The 20,194-nt window shown below is 39.4% G+C and overlaps 2 protein-coding genes across 5 annotated transcripts in view; one reads left to right on the forward strand and one right to left on the reverse strand.

Moving 5' to 3' along the window:
- Nucleotides 1–20,194, forward strand: part of UBAC2 (UBA domain containing 2) — a 173,695-nt gene that overhangs the window by 85,494 nt on the left and 68,007 nt on the right. The gene's annotated exons all lie outside the window — the stretch shown is intronic.
- Nucleotides 1,114–16,228, reverse strand: LOC122484300 (G-protein coupled receptor 183). Of its 3 annotated transcripts, none has more exons than XM_043582279.1 (2): nt 16,102–16,228; nt 1,114–2,758 (listed from the first exon to the last, which is right to left on the reverse strand). In XM_043582279.1, exon 2 carries the CDS (start codon nt 2,743–2,745, stop codon nt 1,657–1,659), a length of 1,089 nt encoding a protein of 362 aa, XP_043438214.1. In that variant the 5' UTR covers nt 2,746–2,758; nt 16,102–16,228; the 3' UTR covers nt 1,114–1,656. The 3 variants fall into 3 exon arrangements, with proteins under 3 accessions (XP_043438214.1, XP_043438210.1, XP_043438216.1); XM_043582275.1 differs by lacking the exon at nt 16,102–16,228 and adding an exon at nt 8,081–8,896 and having other exon boundaries at nt 1,114–2,760; XM_043582281.1 differs by lacking the exon at nt 16,102–16,228 and adding an exon at nt 3,533–3,581 and having other exon boundaries at nt 1,114–2,760.

A 20,194-nucleotide genomic window follows, 5' to 3' on the forward strand; every position in this document is an offset into this window, starting at 1 on the left:
GCCCGTCGGCTCATACATAAGCTGGTCTGTGCTCAAATGTTGTCACAGAATTTGTGCACCGTACAGACACTCTGAAGTTAAGGAGGCTTTGTTTCAGGTTTTCCTTCAGTTGCTTTCATAATTGTTTTGGGATCCGATGCAAATGACCGTGGAAGTGCCACCTTGCATAACATGTAGTCTTCTGCTCTTTCTTACACTTCACGTTTGGAGGTTTATGTGTGGAGTGAGGAAAAGGCCCTCACATCCTGACTTCCTTCCATGTTGTCTCACCTGTCTCCATCAGCTGTTACAAAGATCAGTGCCTTCTTTTAGTCAGAGGCTTCAAGGTCAGCAGCTCTTTGTGAAATTCACATAATACAAATCCGAAAGTACTCAGTAAATGGTGTAACCATAGAGATAAATTTTCTTACTGGATCAAAGTTGAAAATGAGTAAGATAAGAATTCAAAAGAAAAGATTTCCAGAATATAAAGCCTAATAAAAATTTTAAGCATGACTTATGATGTAGCACTTAATTTCTGTATGTTCCATTATCAAAATTGGTATCGTTACTAACATAAATACTGCGTTGGGGCAACTTGAGGATTCAGGAAAACAAATTTGAGCCGGCAGACAGGGTGACTGTACTTGCAAAGGTCATGCTACTCATGCTCAGGTGTTTATGTGAGCAAATGTATAATGTTGTAAAGAGTCCTGGGAGCTCTTCAAGTTTATAATTTTGCATTTCCCCCCTATCTTATTTAGGAAAGCAGTAGCTATACCTCCTGCTGCTCATCCTTACCCTTTCTGGTAACCCAGACCATTGAAATGCAGAGCAGGGAACTACCAACCTATGAATAAAGAGGAATGATCCCCTAAACCCAAGAAAAACCAAGCATATTTGCAAATTTTTTTATTCCCAACCAGAATTCAGCAAGTGGACACTCCTCTCAGTGTGTACCTCCACATAAAATCCTTGTCATGTTCCTGAGCTGTGGACCCTTAGCTACTGGCTGCTTGGGAAGAGAGCTCAGTGCTCTCATCTGCCTCAGTCACCATCATTATGATGTTGCCATCCGAATCTATCCACTGCTAGTTCTATTCTCTCCTTAAGTAAGCATTGAAAGACACACTCTTAATTTTGTAGCATCCTGTGCTTTATTCCAAAAGAGTTCTTTGAAACAAAATTTTATGACTCAGAACAAAAGAAAAGAAAATGCTGATATTATCAAGGAGATTAAAGTCTAAGATTGAAAGAAGTATGGGTCAAAGAAATATGTTAACAAAAAGAAACATGTTACAATATTGACATTTTTACACTGGCAATATACAATCCTACAGTCTTTTTTTCTTTTGCCAAATTATTGGTAGGAAATAACTGATGTTGAACTTTTTCATTAACATAAAAAGCTTTTTATACTGAGAGATATTAAAATAACCTCCCTTTTGGTATAGTATTTTATTTACACATGAGTACTTTGCTTTATGTTGTTTTCTGGAGTATAAAAAATAATATATACCAGTTTACTTCCAATTTGGAGGTGGGAGCTCATGGCCCATGAAAGGAATTTACTAGAATCCTAACTGGAAGTTGAACAATCGTTTTTGCTTTATAAGAAAAGTCCACCAAAGTTCATCATGCGGTCTCTTTGCTATACACTCAAGATTTAATTCGTTTTTACTTTCCATTTAAAGACTTGGAATATATCATTGTTTGAGTTTCTGTCATTTCACGTGAGTTTTCTTCAGGGGCTGACTTCACGGCACTGGAAATTGATACACTGACCTGACGCTTCAACATCTTCATAACCTTTCTCTTGTACCCTTTACATGCAAAGAAATATATGAAAGGGTCCATGCAGCAATTGAAGTTCATCAGACATACCGTAAAGTGCAGAGAAATCTGGAACGAATGTCTTTGGCTACATTCCAGTAAATCAGGAGACTGAAGCTTCTTAATCATGTGTTGAATAATTGCAACATGGTAAGGTGTGAAACAGAGAACAAACACAACAATTATAAAAATAATTGTGTTGAGAGCCTTTTTGTTTACACCAGATTTCTCAGTCAGTGGGTTTTGTTTGGCAGTTTTAAAGAGTTTGCAACAGATTTGAGAATAGCAGATGAGAATGATTAGGAGAGGGAGCACGTATCCTATGAAACACGCACCCAGCAGAATCCAGGGAAGAGATTTTGTTTCTTCAAAGTTCGGATACTCCATGCATGTAGTCCTTTCTTCCTCCTGCTTTGACATAGGTTTTATGAGTAGTGGGAGTGTTTGAGCGAATACTACAATCCAGACAAATATGCAAACGCCTTTTGCATGTTCAATTCTTTTCATCTTGTTGTATCGCAGAGGGTGCACCACAGCAAAGAACCGGTCAATGCTCAAGCAGGTCATGAAGTTCACACCTGCGTATGTGTTGATGTAAAACACGAGAGCAGTTATCCTACACAAGGCCTCACCCATTCTCCAGTCAAAGCCCAGTGCATAGTAGGCTATCCGTGTAGGCAAAGCAGTGGTAAAAAGTATGTCAGAAATCACCAGATTTGTTGAATATAGGGTGGTAGAGTTGATTTTTTTCCTGTTTTGAACAATAACAACCAAGGCTAGAACATTTCCCACAAGCCCGATTATGAAGACAATGCTGTAATGCAGAGGCATCAGTATCCTGGCTGTGTTGTGGTGTGAATAGAGGTCACAGTCACTTTCCTGAGTTGCTGCAGAGGGTGTAGTAAAATTGTTGTCCATTTTTGTATCCATCATTGGTGTTCAAAGTCTCTAGAGAGAACCAGGGAGAGTACTTTTAATTAGAAGTGCATTTAACTAAAAGTAATATAAACTGCCTTTTATAGATCAAACTTTTAAAATGTGTGAAAATTTGTAGAATTTTTTAAAATCTGTGATATTTTACACAGTAACGGAAACCATCAACAAAACCTTAAAAAGGTAACCTAGTAAACTGGAGGAGATATTTGCAAATGATATATCCAGTGAGGGGTTCGTATCCAAAATATATGAGGAACTTTTATGACTCAAAACAAAAATAATCTTGATTAAAAATGAGCAGAGTACCTGAATAGGCATTTTTCTAAAGAAGACCTACAAATGGCCGGCAGACACATGAAAAGATGTTCAACATCCCTAATCATCAGGGAAATGCAAATCAAAACCACAGTGAGGTATCACCTCACACCTGTCAGATGGCTAATATCAAAAAGACAAGAAATAACAAGTGTTGCCCTGGATGAAGAGAATAGGGAACTCTCTTGCATTGTTGGTGGGAATGTAAATTGGTGCAGCCACTGTGGAAAGCAGTATGGAGCTTCCTTAAAAAATTAAAAATAGAAATACCACATGATTCACTAATTTCACTACCGGGTATTTAAAGAAAACAAAAACACGTATTCAAAGAGTTAATATGTACCATTTTAGCATTATTTGTAATAGCCAGGATATGGAAGCAACCCAAGCGTCCATTGGTAGGTCAGTAGATACCACACACACACACACACTCGGCCATATTACTCGGCCACAGAAAGGAGATCTTAACCATTTGCAACAACGTGGATGGACCTAGAGGGTATTATACTAAGTAAGACAGAGAAAGACAAATACCAGATGATTTCTCTTATACATGGAGTCTAAAAAGCAAAACAAACCAAAAAAAGCAGGAACAGATCCATAAATACAGAGAATAAGCTGGTAGTTACCAGAGGAGAAATGAGTGGGAGGGAATAGGTGAACTAGATAAAGGGGATTATTAAGAAGCATACCTCCAGGGGCACCTGGGTGGCTCAGTTGGTTAAGCATCTGATTTCAGCTTAGGTCTTGATCTCACTGTGAGTTCAAGGCCCACATCAGATTCTGTGCTGACAGCTCAGAACCTGGAGCCTGCTTCGGATTCTGTGTTTCCTCTCTCGCTACCCCTCCCCCACTCGCACTCTGTCTCTCCCTCTCAAAAATAAACATTAAAAATTTTTTTAAATTTTTTTCTTTAAAATAAAAGAAGCACCCCTCCAAAAGAAAAAAAAATCTATGAAATGTAATATGTTTACATATATAGTAACAAGAACAGAGAATAAAATTTATGTGTTTACTTATAATTTGGTGATTTTGGCAAAGCCCTGGCAAAGGAAATAAGAACCATCTAAATAGAGCAAGTATATTTTTATGACAAGAGGGAACATGCTAACTTTTTAGGCAGAAATTCCCCCCTGCCCCACCTTTTTTCAGAATCATTGTCTGGTTAAGAACAAAATCATGTGTGGCACCCCACATTTCAGATGGGAGCAAAACTTTGCTTTTAAATTGAACTTCAGTCGGATTTTTTTTTTTCTAAATGCATATCACTGCCAGGAAATGAAATCAGTCACACATTTATTTAGTGAAATACGAACTTACCACAGTGATCTGATTTGTGTTAACCTAAAAAGTATGAGAAACAGGCTAAGGCCTCGTTAGGAACTGAAAGTTAGGCTTTCTTTTAAAAAAGAAGAAGATGATGACCACGACAACCACGACAAAAACGACGAAAAAGAAAGAAAAAACTGAAGCCATTTCAGGGGAAATGTTAAGATTAATTCTGAACTGGATCGTTCCACAAGTATGCCACTGATGCGTGCAGTGTGCGTTCCTACGTTTTGCGTGCTTGTAAGCATTACACGTGGTGGTGTCTTGTGCTCTGCTTTATTCACCTCACATGTTCATGGACCAGTGTCATCTATTTGTCATGTGTAGATCTTACGTAGACATTTTATAGATATTTCTGCAGTATTCCAGTGTGTTAGTGCATAATTTGCTTAGCTATTTCCTTAATGCATACTTGGGTTATTTCCAATTCTTTTCTTCTTATAAATAATGTTAAGACGAAATTTCAAGTCCTGCATTGAAAAGTAGAAAACAGTAATAAAACTCCTTATAGGAGGCTGAGCTTTGATAAAACTTAGGAAGAGCAGAGTAGTAAATTCTGTGATGTTATCTTTAGAAGAAAAATGATACTCTGATAGGACTGTGTGCACAGATCTCATCTGAAAGTCACCAAAATTAAGGGAAAATGTCCATATATCTAGTGACGATCGTTTATGTTAAAAGAAAACAACTCTCTCCCTAGCCATATCAAAACACCAACTGCTACTCTGACCGCTGTATTAAATGAACTGCATCTCTGCTAACTTACTTCTAACAGTCTTAAACAGTGATAGCAACAGACAGTGGGGGTTTTCAGAGCATTGCTCTAATGTTATAGGTGTGCATTACATACAGTGTTGATAGGTTAATTGTTAAAATATGGAAATACAACCTAAAGTAAAAGGGAACAAAACTGGAAGTAGTACTTTCTGTTAATCAAGAAAATATAGGAAAAGAGACTATGAGAAAGAAATATAGGGGCGCCTGGGTGGCGCAGTCGGTTAAGCGTCCGACTTCAGCCAGGTTACGATCTCGCGGTCCGTGAGTTCGAGCCCCGCGTCAGGCTCTGGGCTGATGGCTCAGAGCCTGGAGCCTGTTTCCGATTCTGTGTCTCCCTCTCTCTCTGCCCCTCCCCCATTCACGCTCTGTCTCTCTCTGTCCCCCCAAAAATAAATAAACGTTGAAAAAAAAATTTTTTTAAAAGAAATATAAATAGATTGAACTCACCTATTAAAAGAGACTATTGGTTTGGATTTAAAAAAAAAAAAATCCAGCTGTATGCTGTGTAGAAGAGAGAGGGCTCAAAAAAGTGACTCAGAAAAGTTGAAAATAAAGATATGGGAAAACATGTATCAGGCGAATCCCAACCAGTAGAAAGCTAGAGTTAGCAATACTAACATCAGAAAAAAACAGAATTGAAGGCAAATTCAATATTAATAGGGATGAACAGGGTCACTACAGAAGTTAAAAAGAGGAGTTCACCCAGAATATAAAAACAGTTTTGAACTGTGCATGTAACAGCAAATTTAAAGGAGAAATTGGAGATTTTAACACATCTTCATTAGAATATGTCAGATAAAGATTAAAGACTTAAAAGATTTACCCAGTGAGACTTCACAGAATTTGTGCTGAAGGTACATGAACATTTTTTGCAAGTTTGTGTACTAGGTCATCACAGGACCTCAGAGCTTTTAGAAAATATGTTACCTAGCAGCTGACATTCCAGTGACTACAGTGCAACTAAATTAGAAATGAACAATACAGAGATAAAGGATACATTTAGAATCTAAAAAAATATGTTTCTAAGGAACTCGTGGGTTAAGAAATCACTATAGGAATTTTGAAGCAGTTAGAACAAAATGACTAAAATACTATATGCCAAACAATGGGATGCAGCTGAAGTGTTAATCTAAGATAGATGTAGAGCCTTGAATGCATTTATTTTATTTGCAGATTTTTTATTTTGAAATAATTTTTATTTGAGTATAATTAACATAATGCTACATTAGTTTCAGGTGTACAGCATAGTAATTCAATATCTCTGTACGCTTGTGAATGCATTTATTTTTTAATTGAATTTATTTAATTGAAAATAGATAATATACAGTTCAGGAAGCTAGAAGAAAATTGTTTGCCCAAAGAAAGTAGAAGAAAGTAATAATAAAGATGATTACAGAAATTAATAAAATAGAAAACAAAACAAACACCTAATAAATATGGAATTTCTGTTTTGTGCAGAAAAAAAAATAGAGTGATTCTTGAAAGGGAAATCATGGGAATTGCAATTGTGGAATGAAAGTAGAAAAACCTTATCCAGTGAGTTGAGAAAGGCTTCTTGTGAGAAGTAACTTTTCAAGAACTGAGACTAGACATGGAGAGGTGAAAATTTCAGGCAGGGCTTGTGACTTAGGAACAGATAGCAAGAACTTCTTTTATTTTTGTACTTTCTGTGAATTTTTTTTTTCTGAAAATCTCAATATGTATGCTTTATTTTGAGGAATATTTCTCAACAGATTCGGGAAATGCTTCTAAAACAAATATTAGGATAGAAATTCTCCATATGAATAAATGCCATTTTAGAGATTAGGAAAGTCACATTAACATAAGACTCAGAGAAGAATGTCCCATCGCTTGCCATGTTGTAAATGTGTGTCCAGCTTCTTTACTGAAGTATGGCATTTGGTAGAGCCAGAAATGGCAGGGGTTTCAGAACATCTGATGCTCAAGAATATTTAACACAGTGTTAATTATAAAGATGCACATTTGCAAGCAAATCAAATGTCCATCATCAGGACATTGGCTAAATATTTTATGGTATAGCCATAGAGTGGAAATGACAGTGTGGATGCCTGTTTCTTGACAGGGAATAATGTTCAGTAAGGAAAGCAGATTATACAACATGCCACTTTGGAGGAAAAGCAATTATGTATACATACATGTGCACACATCTGCATGGATATGTATGCCAGGACATAATTTTGTATAAGTAACTTTTGAATTTTATCCATAAACTCTTAAACTTTTGTTCTTTTTAAAAAATATTTATTTATTTATTTTGGGACAGAGCAGGAGAGGGGCAGAGAGAGAGAATCTCAAACAGGCTCTGCACTGTCAGCACAGAGCCCAATGTGGGGCTCAACTTCATGAACCTTGAGATCATGACCTGAGCAGAAATTAAGAGTTGGTTGCTCAACCAGCTGAGCCACCCAGGTGCCCGAATATATGCTTAAATTTTTAATACTAAACATGAATTTAAATTTTTAATACTGAACACGAATTGACTATGAAATGAGTAAATAGGCAAATAACTTCATGTGAGGAAAAACATTTTTTTAATTCAGTTCTTTCAAAAATCTTGTCATCTGACATACATTTCAAAGCTAGCCCTTTAGTGCCCTTTACTCCGATTGATGCATTAATTTTTATTAGGTGCCTACCTTTAAGTCCTATCTGGAAGAACATTTGTATTGACGCTTGTGGGCTAAGTACTGCTGTCCGCTCCCTACTTGCCATATGAGGAAAGCAAGTGCCATAGAGCTTAAAAGGTCATGCTAGATCCTTCTCTCTGGTGACCTGGCTTCAGGTCTCCTACCCTGTCCAATTCTTGGCAAGGGCAGCTGGTTCATATTGCCCTTGAAGAACTGAGAGTTAGTGGTTTTGAAGTGGTCTAGGCTTTAAGAACCATCTTTACCTGTAAATAGCCTGGGAACAAGGTGTCCCCTCCGCTGCAGAGCCAGGCAACGATCCTTCCTAAGGACAGTGGGGTCCCCACTTCTAGAACAGTGTAGATCACTGATGGGAAGACTCTTGAGGGACCGCTTACTGCCCACCCTTGTCCTGAGTCAGTCAGAGAAAGACACCTGCACAGTGCAGACAAGTAAATGGGATGGCTCAGAAATGGTCTTTGGTAAAGATGAATCTAGGCTGTCTTGAAATCTGGTGATGTTTCAGTACCCTCTCGAAGGTTGATTCTGTTAATGGCACTAGTATGTTACCTTAGTTCTTGATTATATCTATCGTGGGCTATTCATGCTATAGTTTTAGTCATTTTTATCTTTTCCAAATTGAGAGAAATGTTTTCATGTACTTGACTGTTATCCCATTCTTACCTGAATCAATCCCAGTTTATTATCATCATCCCTGAGATACTATTTTATATCCTCCTTTAATCATTGAGGACTCAAGATTACTTTCTTGAACCTTGACTTACTCCCTTCTTTTATTCCGCAAAAACTGTTTTCAGTGCCTTCATATGCTAGGTCCTGAAATTACCGAGATGATATCTTTCAATATGGGAGGGCCTGAAACGGAAGGATGATGTTGGGAATGTGCTGTTATCTGAATGAGGGAGCATTGTCTCACTGTTGTTTAAAGGACTCCTACTCACACATACTAGGGTTCTGCTTGCTGTTTGGATTACTGTGTTCCTTACCAACCTTTGGATTGCCAGTTGTTCTTTTAATCATTTTTTCAGGTATAACTAACTTCCTCTCACCCTCCCTTCCTCCTTTTCTTCCTTTATCTGTTTATTTTTTGATACATTTTAAGTATTTTACAGTTTTTAAAATAAGTTCATCTTTTTTTTTTTTTTTTTTAAGTTAGCTCTATGCCCAACATGGGGCCTGAACTCATAACCCTGAGATCAAGAGTTGCATGCTCTACTGACTGAGCCAGCCAGGCACCCCTTAAGTATTTTACATTTTTATAATCTTTAGACGACAGCTCTGTCATGTTATTAGGATAAATATACTGAGTTGTACTTGGAGGTACTATGACTTATCATTTCACTGCCTAGAGAAAAACACGAAGTGTTCTTCATCTTTTTTCCTTAGAATACTTTTATCTATAAGAATTCTAATTCCCTTATAATGCTTTCTAATGACAAAGTATGTGTGGCCACTAAACTGTCCTTAGTGCCCCACACCCGGAGGAACATGAATGAGGACTGAAGCCTTTGCCCTGTGGGCACAGTTAGTAAACTGGGCTGCATGGAGCGTGGGGGGCCACATTCAGATTCCACCTGAGGAACCTACTTACCTCCTGACAGCTGGCTGCAGCCACCCTGGCAGCCATCTGCGCCAGTTCTCTTACCAGTTATGTCACTGAGCAAAGGGGTCTATCCCAGTTTTGTCAGTAACGCAGTAATGATAACTCTACTGCCAATCTAACATATGCAAAACAGCAAGCTCTCCCGTAGCAAAATATCCTCCACCGTATTTTTACTTATATTTTCGGAAGTGGGTCTGTGTGTGTTCTCTAGAGTTGATTTCATTGCTGCTAGAGTAGCTAACATATCTTAAGACATTATCATCTCATTTTTGCATAACCGGACGTGTTGACATGAACTGACAAGTTCTTTCTAGCCACAGAAAGGAGGAAAATAAAAGGCTCCCCCCCAAAAACTCATCTATTAGTATTTAAGAAAATTGAGTGCTAATGTAATTTGTTCCTGGAAATATTTGCCCTGGCTACTGACTTGGAGGCATTTGTGATTGTTCACAGATCTGCGGTCCCAATTTACTTGCTTGGATAACTATTTTCTTAGATTTTATTTGTGGCAGAAACAAAATAAAACCTTCACTGTCTTGTAGATTTAGTGTGAACTAGAATATTGGCTTTTAGTTTTTGCTTTAAGATTCTGAAATGTCACCTTTACCCCTAATATTTATTCACTTAATAAGCATCAACAGCCTTAAATGAAAAGGAGTTAAACTTTTAGTAATTTTGTTTAAAGTTAGGCCTTAGCAATGGATTGAATGGCTCAAGTCATGTGAAATGATAAGCTGTAAGAGGTGACTTCTCTATAAGGCCAAGTCTACTGAAGACCATGTTTACACTTCAAGACGGTCTGACTCAAAGTGCCCACGGTGGCATGCACCAAAAAGGAAGTTCTAGGAGCACACTTTCAAAAATAAGAGCCGAAGGGGCGCCTGGGTGGCTCAGTTGGTTGAGCGTCCGACTTTGGCTCAGGTCATGATCTCACAGTTCGTGGGTTCGAGCCCCGCATCAGGCTCTGTGCTGACAGCTCAGAGCTTGAGCCTGTTTCAGATTCTGTGTCTCCCTCTCTGCCCCTCCCCTGTTCATGCTCTGTCTCTGTCTTAAGAATACATAAACATTAAAAAATTTAAAAAAAATAAGAGCCACAAAAATGTGGACTTAGAGATATGAATTGTATTTGCATATTATTAAATGAGGAGTATTGATTGATCTGATTCTTTCTCTGATTTCTCTGGAGACACTGTCCTTTGGCTGTATTGTTGAGGAGAGGTAAGGTTGAGGGAAAGTTTCTGGAGTGGGAAAAAATGAAATCATTGAGAAAGGAGGGGGCGGGCGAAAGCTTGGGTTCAGTAGAACAGCAACAATTCGGTGTGCTGAGGAACTAGGCGAGCACAGATGTATCACGATAGCAGGCAGAAGCTGGTCGGTGCCCTTGAGAGGAAACCTACTCCACGGAAGAAAGGAATCGTTGCTTCTTCCCCTGGTTACCTAGCTTTATGAGTATTTGTCAGTTACTTGAAAAAAAACCTTGCCCTGACTCACACAGGGACTTCTAAGTTCGGTCCAGTGTCGCACATGTCATGGCCTACCACTCAACCAGTGATTTTTTGCCCACCTTCTTTTTAGCTGGCTAAACAACCATCACCTGGGCAGTTGTGTGGGCCATTTGCCCATAAAGGGGACAGGTGGGAAACATTAATTCCTAATTGTGGGAAAGAAACCTGAGGCACAGCCGGGTTGTGACCAGCACTGGCACAGCCTCTCTTCACTCCATTGGCAGAGTCAGGTTGTGTGTTCCAGTAAGCTGCCACTCGGCTGTTGGTTTCACAGTCAGTATGCGCCCCAGTTCACTTAGTGAAATAAGTCTTTCTACGCTGTCAGGTGATTTTTTTTCCCCAGCCAGCTTTGAGTCCTAAGTTGATGGCTCACTATGTCTATGGTCAGGATTCATTTTTGGAAGGATATAGGGAACGTTGTCCAGGAAGGTGGGACACTGATAGCTGCCTGAACTTTTTCAGGATAGAATCTCACACCTGCCAGAGTGCTTATGTTCAGAGTGCGGTTGTCTGTGGTCATCTGCGGTTGGCCTGTCTGAGGGGACCTCCCTACCCTGCCTCTGGGTTTGTGGAAATGTGACCCTCCTGCTGACCCCATGGCACAGGCTGCTTCTGACCACCTCTCAGTAGGTCTGCAGAGGGTCACTTACGGGACAGTGCACAGAGAACTACTTCTTTGCTTTTTTTTTTTTTTTTGAATTTTAGAGAGAGGGGGAGTGTGTGAGCAGGGGTGAGGGGCAGAGAGAGTGAGAGGGAGGGAGGGAGGAAGGGAGAGAGATCCTAGGCAGGCCCCAAGCTGAGTCTGGGGCTTGCGGCACTTGATCCCACCACCCTAGTGTCGTGATACGAGCCGAAATCAGGAGTCAGACACTGAACCTACTAAGCCACCCAGGTGCCCTGAGAACCTCTTGAAAACAGAAAAACCAAAAACCAAAAAAACGTGTTCACCAGTTTGTAGTTTACTTTTAGTGCCTCTGCAGCATCCTGACCTAATAGGCACTGACTGAGGAAGACCACGTCGCCTTCCATAAACACATGCATTGGCATTGATGCAAAGGTGAAAGGGGCCTGACATTTGAATTACTTGATTAAACACCTACTTGCACATTTAGGGTTTCATATATTCCAGCTATTTTTCTTTCCCCTTTCACTGATTTTCTTTGTGTGGCTTTTGGCAGCTTTAACAAACTGTGAGTAGGTTGATGTGAAAGTTACCAACATGAACACAAAGGAGGTGGTAATACTAAGGACAGGAGTTACATCACATAATGTTTAGGAACTGTAAGAAAACAGAATCCCGCTATAATACGCATTTCAGTGAGGAAGACAAATATTGTGTTTCCATGTGGCATGATTTGACCTATAAGTACAATACCTGGACAATATAAAAAGATTCTTTTTAAAAAAATTTTTGTTAATGTTTACTTATTTTTGAGAGATAGAGACAGAGTACGAGCAGGGGAGGGGCAGAGAAAGAGAGACACAGAATCCGAAACAGGCTCCAGGCTCCGAGCTGTCAGCACAGAGCCTGATGCAGGGCTCGAACTCACGAACTACGAGATCATGACCTGAGCTGAACTCGGACACTTACCGACTGAGCCACCCAGGCGCCCCATAAAAAGATTCTTTGTAGTAAAGATCTCAGTCTGTGTTATCTTTATGTGCCTTTTCTCCTTAAAGTTCAAGGGAGTTTCAGGTTTTGTTTTTTGACTCATCTCATGGAAATTAGTCAGAAACATTAAATATCCTTATTTTGTGGATAAGCAGAATTCCAGAGAGATTCGATCATTTGCTCAGGGTCCTCCATCAGTATAGGTACCAAGTCAGGAGTCACAAAGGTGTCTGGGACTCCATGCCGTCCCTCACTTGCTAACTGCTATCAAGTCAGCGGTTCCTGTGCCTGCAGCCTCCTGACTGTCTCCCACACTCGGCCTTGCCTTTACACCATGTGTTTGTCGGTCCATCTGCCTGTCTGTATACTACTCTCACTCCCACTGCCTGCCTTCCGGCCTCTCTCCCATCTCTCTGGAGCTCCTGCCACACCTTTCACAGTGCCTTTCAAATGCCGCACATTGAACCCTAGGCTGATGGGAAGCTCTCTGACTCCCTGTGGCTGGGCTCTGCCTTACTCTTCAGCTGGCTCTCTGGCCATCTTCTCCCTGTGATGCCCTGGCTCCAGCTTTCCTAAATTATGTGCAGTTTTTTGACGTTCTGTGTTCTGTCACAGCTCTGTGCCTTTCTGGCGCTTTTCCTTCTTTCGGACTCCTCCTCTTCTTTGTCCTGTATCTTCAGCTCTTACTTTCCTTCAAGACTTAGTTCAGAGTCCGCTGTGCCTGGAAGCTTCCCTGATCTTATCCTGTCCTGCTCTGTTGGAGCACCCTCCAGAAAGACAGTGTGCAGTGTCCTCGTGAGGGCACTGTGTTCTCTACTAGCACCTGTATTGTTGAGTTTATTTTTTCTGTTTCCCACCAGCCTGTGGAGTCCTGTGAGTGGGAACTGTGTTAATTTTGTTTATCTCCAGCTGACCCATGACTGAGGCACAATAGACACCCACTAAAGTATGACAGAGTCCCAGCTTTCTAGATCCTTAGGCAAAGGCTCTTTATCAGAGTTCTTGATTAGTAGTAGGAACCAGTATCATTAAGCGCAGACTCTCCTCCAGGCACTGTTCTGGGCACTCTACGTATATTCACTCACTGAATCATCATAGAACTTTCACAAACCCATGTCCAGTGGTGAAACTAAGACACAGAGCACTTTCATGACTTGTCTTAAAGACATAGCTGTTAAATGTCAGGATTCAATCCTGGCAGTTTGGCTCCTAAAATCATATTTCGTGCAAAGTGTTTTATCCCTGGCTCCTGTTACCAAATCGATCTGATGTTACTGGTAGAAAACAGGTTAAAAATAGGAAAACATCTCAAAAGTTTAACATGTACCAACTCATCCTGTCTGAACTAGAGAGAAGAGGAGAACTGGGGAGCTGGAAGGAGGGAGAGGAGGAGGGAAATATGCTGATTTAAATAAAGGCACTCATTAATTTACTTATATTTTAAAGTAAGTAAAAGGTTTTACAGATGAATTTAGATTTTACTATTTTTAACAATATTTCCATAAAACAATTTAGACTGAAAGAAAATGGTGACTACTTAGGATAGCTTTGATGCTATTAATTTATATTTATGCTACTTTTTAGGTGTTTGTAGACTTTTAACAAAATATATTTTATTCTTCTCTTTGAGCTTTCAAGATACCACAAGGATCTTTGTTAACTCTACAGTTTTCAGATGGTTTTCACATGCATTATCTCATCTGATATTGAAGCCCTGGGCTTTACATATTTCTTGGAAAGCTCAGGAACTACATGAGCTGGAAAGACTTGCACACCGTTAGCACACTCCATGCTCTGTGGCCTTGAACCCTGCAGTAGGCCCTTACCCGTGGCAGGGAGGGAGGCATTACTTGTAAACTCCTCTGCTGGGTGGGAAGCTCTTTTTTTAAAATGCACTCTTCTTAAGGATGATGGCTTTCTCCCCTACAACATTTTACCCCATAGAGTGTTTCAGAACCATCCTACAGTAGATACCTAGTAAATGTCTGTGGATTTCTTAAGCAAAGGAAAGTCATATAGTGATCTGAGGTAGTGTTTATTCTAGTAAATGATTGGTCATGTTACTAATAAGTTCTTGGAAGCCAGTTAAAGTAATTTATAAGAGGCATTCCCACCCCCACCCCTATGCCCACCCCCACCTCATGAAAGGTGAGCCAGTGAGTGAGCAGGCTTTGTGCAGCAGTGTGTTCTTTGTAGCGTTATGTCTCCAAAGTATGATTGAGTCCTGGGGAGAAAGCATGAGCTGAAGTAGTAGCAGAGCGGATCCAGACAGCAAGCACAGATAGATGTTTACCCTCCATAGACTCAGTCTTTATGTAAAATATTCTGTGAAGATCTGCAAATAAGTGTAAGAAAAATAATTCTCACAAAATGATAGGGCAAGGAAACTTATTGGATTCATCCTTTGGTAGTTTAATGGGTAGAGGGAGGAGAGAGTGATAGCAGACAGTTTTCTGGCGCTTACCTATGAAAGCCAATGTGACAAGGATTTGGCAGTATTACTACTCCCGCGAGGCCACACAGTTTAGGAATAATCGAACCCGGGTCTAAGCCTGAGTCCAGAGCCCATGCCCTGAACCAATGCCCTGTATTGTCCTTGGACTGATACCCCCTAGAGCTTCCAGACACGCCTTCCTTTAGAGGAACTCTCCTCATAGCTTACATTTTGCCAAGAATTTCTGTTACTTCCATTCCCACCCTGGACATAAATGTTGCAAATCATTACATGTACTTCATTGTTTTGTGAAATTTTTTTAGGCACATGGAAATTCTAGAAAAAATAGACCTGTTTAGCTTTAGTGACCATCAAATAAATACAAAGCAAGCAACAGATTCATTTTACACTTATCAAATTAATTGTTTATATTTAGAATTAAAATACTCGTGTTGGCTAAGAAGCAGTGAAGCCCAAACTGTCACTGCTTGGTGGGGAGGGGGGTGGGCAGCAAATTGGTAAAATATTTTTGTAAACCAAAGACTACCAGTTTATATATAAAGCTTTAGAAACATTTATACCCTTTGCCTAATGAATTCTAGTATTGGCACTCTGTCTGGAAAAATACTAGAAAGTATAGAAGTAATAGTGTATAGAAAAGACCTTTAGGTATATAAACATGGTCAAATAGTAGAATGTGACAACTTTTTTTGTTTCAAATTGTGCTAAATAACTTCTATACACATGCATTTAAGTGTAGGAATACTCCATTTTAAAATAATTTTGTTCCTTTCCCTTCATACTAAAGTACCCTGAAATATTGGCATTATTTGCTGACTTACACTTGATGCTGTTTTCTGTAACTGTGAGTTCACACAGAAGTACAAAGTAAGCCCCGTGTTTTGGCACAGATTTCTGTCATGGTCCCTTGTTCTCACCTACCTCGGTATTAGCTAATTAGAACTGCCAGTCAGCAGAGACTAAACTATATTGATACGATTTTTGTTAGAAATATTTATAGTTGTCATTGAATAGATTGTTTACTTTATACCTTAATTAGGCTTTTAACATTTTACAAAATATTTAAAAGAAATGAAATATCTAGTACTCACCTCTCGGTGACTTGTTGGGACCTTTGTGCAGTAGCAGTCCGTGTTTGCCCAACTGAAGTAGGTTACTTTGGCATGTTGCTTGAGAGATTATGCAGACATCCTTTTATGGTGGTGGCTTTTTTTGTCACGCTGTGACTGAGCATAGCAATGATTAGTTACCCTCATATATGCGTGTGCACTTTTTTTTTTTTAAATGGGAAGTGAAATTTTTCTGTTAGTGATTTTTTTTTTACCAGTTATCCAAAAACCCCTAGGAATTTATGCATTGCTAATATCTGTGGAACTTTATAAGTTTTTTAAATAAAGATTTAAATCAGTATTAAAAAAATTCTTTGAAAGGAAGACTAAAGCAATAAACCTTAACCAGAAAAAAAAAAGATAATTACTGATGATTTTGTATCTAGATTCTGTGTAAAAGTATGAGTTTTTAATGCTTTAAAGAAAAAAAACGTCAACTGTGACAGTTTTGTCTACCTGGAAACTTGATGCAGAGAGCAGTTTACTCATTCTCTATCTTAATGAGAAAGAAACAAAGGTTTCTGTGGTGAGTGGGAGAATGATGCTCTTTTGCATTGTACAGGGACAGGTGGCTGTTTTCAGGCAGGAGCCCAGCTGACAGGATCGGTGACTACATGGACACATGGATGACAAGCGAAGAGTTGAAGGGGGACATCTTACAGCTGATAGCCCAGTCCTTTGCAGAGGATGGAGACCTGTGCTATTCACCTTTCAGTTCTAGGTGGCTCAGTTTAAACCAGCATTAGCTATCCAAATGCAACTTCTGTGTAGGCTAATGAATAGCAGTGTAGTGGTCAGAATGAGAGAGGTGATAGTTACACTTACCCAGAACTGACCTGGCCATTCCCAGTCAGTTCTGCGTACTGCATTTTACGAAGGGCATAGATGACCATGTGATAGGGCTGGTAAGGGGTCTGGATCCCAGGTCTTAGGAGAAATGATTGAATACACCGAGAATGTTTAGGCTTGGCCAAGATGTGATCATCTTCCTCATGCACTGGAAGCTGTCCCATAGAGAAGGATTTAGTTGTGTATGTCAGTCCTCCCAACTCCAGAGAAGAGAAAGAAGGCCAGTAAAAGGAAGCCACTAGAGACAGCTTTCAAGTCAAAATATGAAGGTAGTTCCCAAAAGTTAGGGTCATAAAAAAAAAAATGGGAGAGGCTCTTTCTTATTTAGGTGCCTACATAAACTGGTTGACTGTCTTGAGGGATGATACAGAGAGAATTGAATCATTTGGTAGGAATTTTTAACTCTGACTTCACATCTTCCACTCCAGAATCTGTCAGAAGGGCCAAGGGGCTTCAGCCCCTCAGTGGTACCATTCCATCTAGAAGCTTACTAGGTTCTTCTAAGCTCTCAAATGCTGGAGATGTCGAACACTGTCAAACAGAAGAGCAAAAACTTACCCAATGCTTTGTGCCTCCACCTCACTGTCTGTAAAATAAAGGTACTGAAGTAAATGATCGCCAAGATAATTCCTAGTGCAAAAATCCTGAGGGGGCAATATAGATATTTTATGATTTGGTGATAAATATGATAAAATATTCTAGAATTAATTTATTTAAAACTTAGATTGAAGAATATTTGAAGAAGACAGTGTTGAGAAGCTTCTCGATTTGTTGAAAGAACATCCTGGTGCGGTGTTTTGGTTTTTAATTTTTGAAAGAGTTTTTATTAAGTAAAGCATTGTTATATGATGAAGAACTCAACTAGGTAAAGTAAATGTTCTAGCGAACTGGATCTACCTCTATTTGGTATTAGAGTGTTTGAATATATAAAGAAACGGGTGCAGGCTGATTGTCCTGTGAGATGCTGTGAGGGTTTAGCGTGCGTTAACTTCATGAGCCCACAAACCTTATTTTTATTGTTATTGAAAGTTACCAGGATTTCTTTTGTTGTACTATAAAAGTGCAGTCAATGTACTTTTCTGTAGAAGAGATAAGATGGACATTCGTGACCTGAACTGTTTTTTATGATTTTCTTCTTTCAAGTACAATTGTGAGTATACAATAGATAATAAATATTAGTGACATCAGTTGAAATAGTGAATGAATGAATTATAACCTGTTTTCCTCTTTTCTTTACTTCACTTTCATATGCTTAAGTCAGATAGGGCTTCCAGAAGTTAGCTATTCACAGTTTGGAAAGGGTCAAACTGACTTATTGTTGACAATATACAGAACACATGTTGTGTCATAAAATAAGGAAAAGAGAAAAACTGGTCAGTGACTAATAGCATTATGATATTTTGTGAAGTCTGTGTGTATAGAAATAGCAACGGAAATTTCTACAAAACAACCTGTATATTCGTGGTCTGAAATGTGTGCTTTTGTATTATGGGTGTATGTGGTCTAGTACTTAGTCATCATTTAAAACTATATAGTGATTAATAACTTCTAAGGAATTTTTAAACTTCTTTTATTGGTATATAAGACATGAACTGTGGTCATTAAAAATTCCTATCAGTTTTGTCTTAGTTTACATTGAAATGTAACCTCAAATAAGAACGTGGCTTCGGATTGTCTATTGTAACATCATCCTTTACACTTTTTTGGAACTTCTATAAATTAAGTACCTCAAAGAATATGTTCTGTGGTGAGATCTCTCAAGTACAACCAAAATAGAGCTTTCTTCTTATTACCAAGAGACCCACAGGCCATATTTTGAGTGTATATATGAAACTGTATGTTTTAATCCCACTAAAAATAATAAAACAAGATGCTTTTTTATTTTTTTTTTTAATTTTTTTTTTCAACGTTTATTTATTTTTGGGACAGAGAGAGACAGAGCATGAATGGGGGAGGGGCAGAGAGAGAGGGAGACACAGAATCGGAAACAGGCTCCAGGCTCTGAGCCATCAGCCCAGAGCCCGACGCGGGGCTCGAACTCACGGACCGCGAGATCGTGACCTGGCTGAAGTCGGACGCTTAACCGACTGCGCCACCCAGGCGCCCCAAGATGCTTTTTTAAATAAAAGGCAAGTTCTGGGTAGTTTGCCATTTTAAAGAGAAACTCATTTATTCAGCAAATATTTTTTAAGCAACTCCTCTGTGCCAGGCATGGTTTTAGAGAGTGGTGATAAAGCAATGAACAAAACGGGCAGAACAGGCAGAAATCCCAGCCTCTGTGGAGTTTCCCTCCAGTCGGGGAGATAGAGGATAAATAAGTCACACAGCAGATTAGGAGTTTATAGGTGCTGTGGGGAAAGGAAGTAGAGAATGCAGAGTGGGGATGGGTCTGTGAGGTGGGGTAAGGGGTGCACTTTGGAATGAGGCAGCCAAGAAGGGCCTCTCTGAGAAGGAGCTCTTTGAGTAACGACCAGAAGGGCGTGAGGGAGTAAATGGCACCACGTCTATGGGAAGGTGGCCAGGACAGGCACGCACCCTGGGGCACCAAGTGCCTGCTGGTGCCAGAGTGAGACATACCTTGTCCTGCGTGACTGGGACAGCGACAGCGAGTGGTGGGGAGGTCAAGTACAAGTAGGAGTAGAAGACCAAGTCTGAGATCTGGAATGCAGGGCCATGTAGGTCTTTGTAAAGGCTTGGGCTTTTACTCTCATCTGGGGACTCACTGGAGGATTTTATGCCCAGGAGTGATTAACTTGCACTTTTTAACAGAAAGAATACACAGCTACTTAATCAACTTTGTTTGAGTTAAGTAAGTTGAATTGGAACAAAACAGTTTTTGTGTATTATTTAGAATGGCAATTTAAATAAGTCTCTGTTGCAGAGATTAATTCTGAGAGGGAATGTGTAGCTCAGGGTCTGGCATGGAATAGGAAAGGAGGTCAATTAACATTTACTAGATGAGGAAGAGAAGAATTTTCTACACAACAACCAGAATATTCTTTCAGGAAAGACAACTACATATTTGCTTGGATTTGCTCTTGGACGTATGTCTCATTCAACTACAGTCACAAAGAGGAGGTTTGTTTATAGAAAGCTATTGCCAACATTTTAAGCTATTTTCTCTATCATTTTACATTTCAAAGCTTGAAATTTCATGGGGAATAAAATTATTTTCTCTTGTGGAATTAGTAAACTTTGCATCTTTGCTGAATAATTCTTAAGACTG

Source organism: Prionailurus bengalensis, chromosome A1 (genome assembly GCF_016509475.1).
Source record: "Prionailurus bengalensis isolate Pbe53 chromosome A1, Fcat_Pben_1.1_paternal_pri, whole genome shotgun sequence".
In the NCBI taxonomy this organism is placed as follows: domain Eukaryota; kingdom Metazoa; phylum Chordata; class Mammalia; order Carnivora; family Felidae; genus Prionailurus; species Prionailurus bengalensis.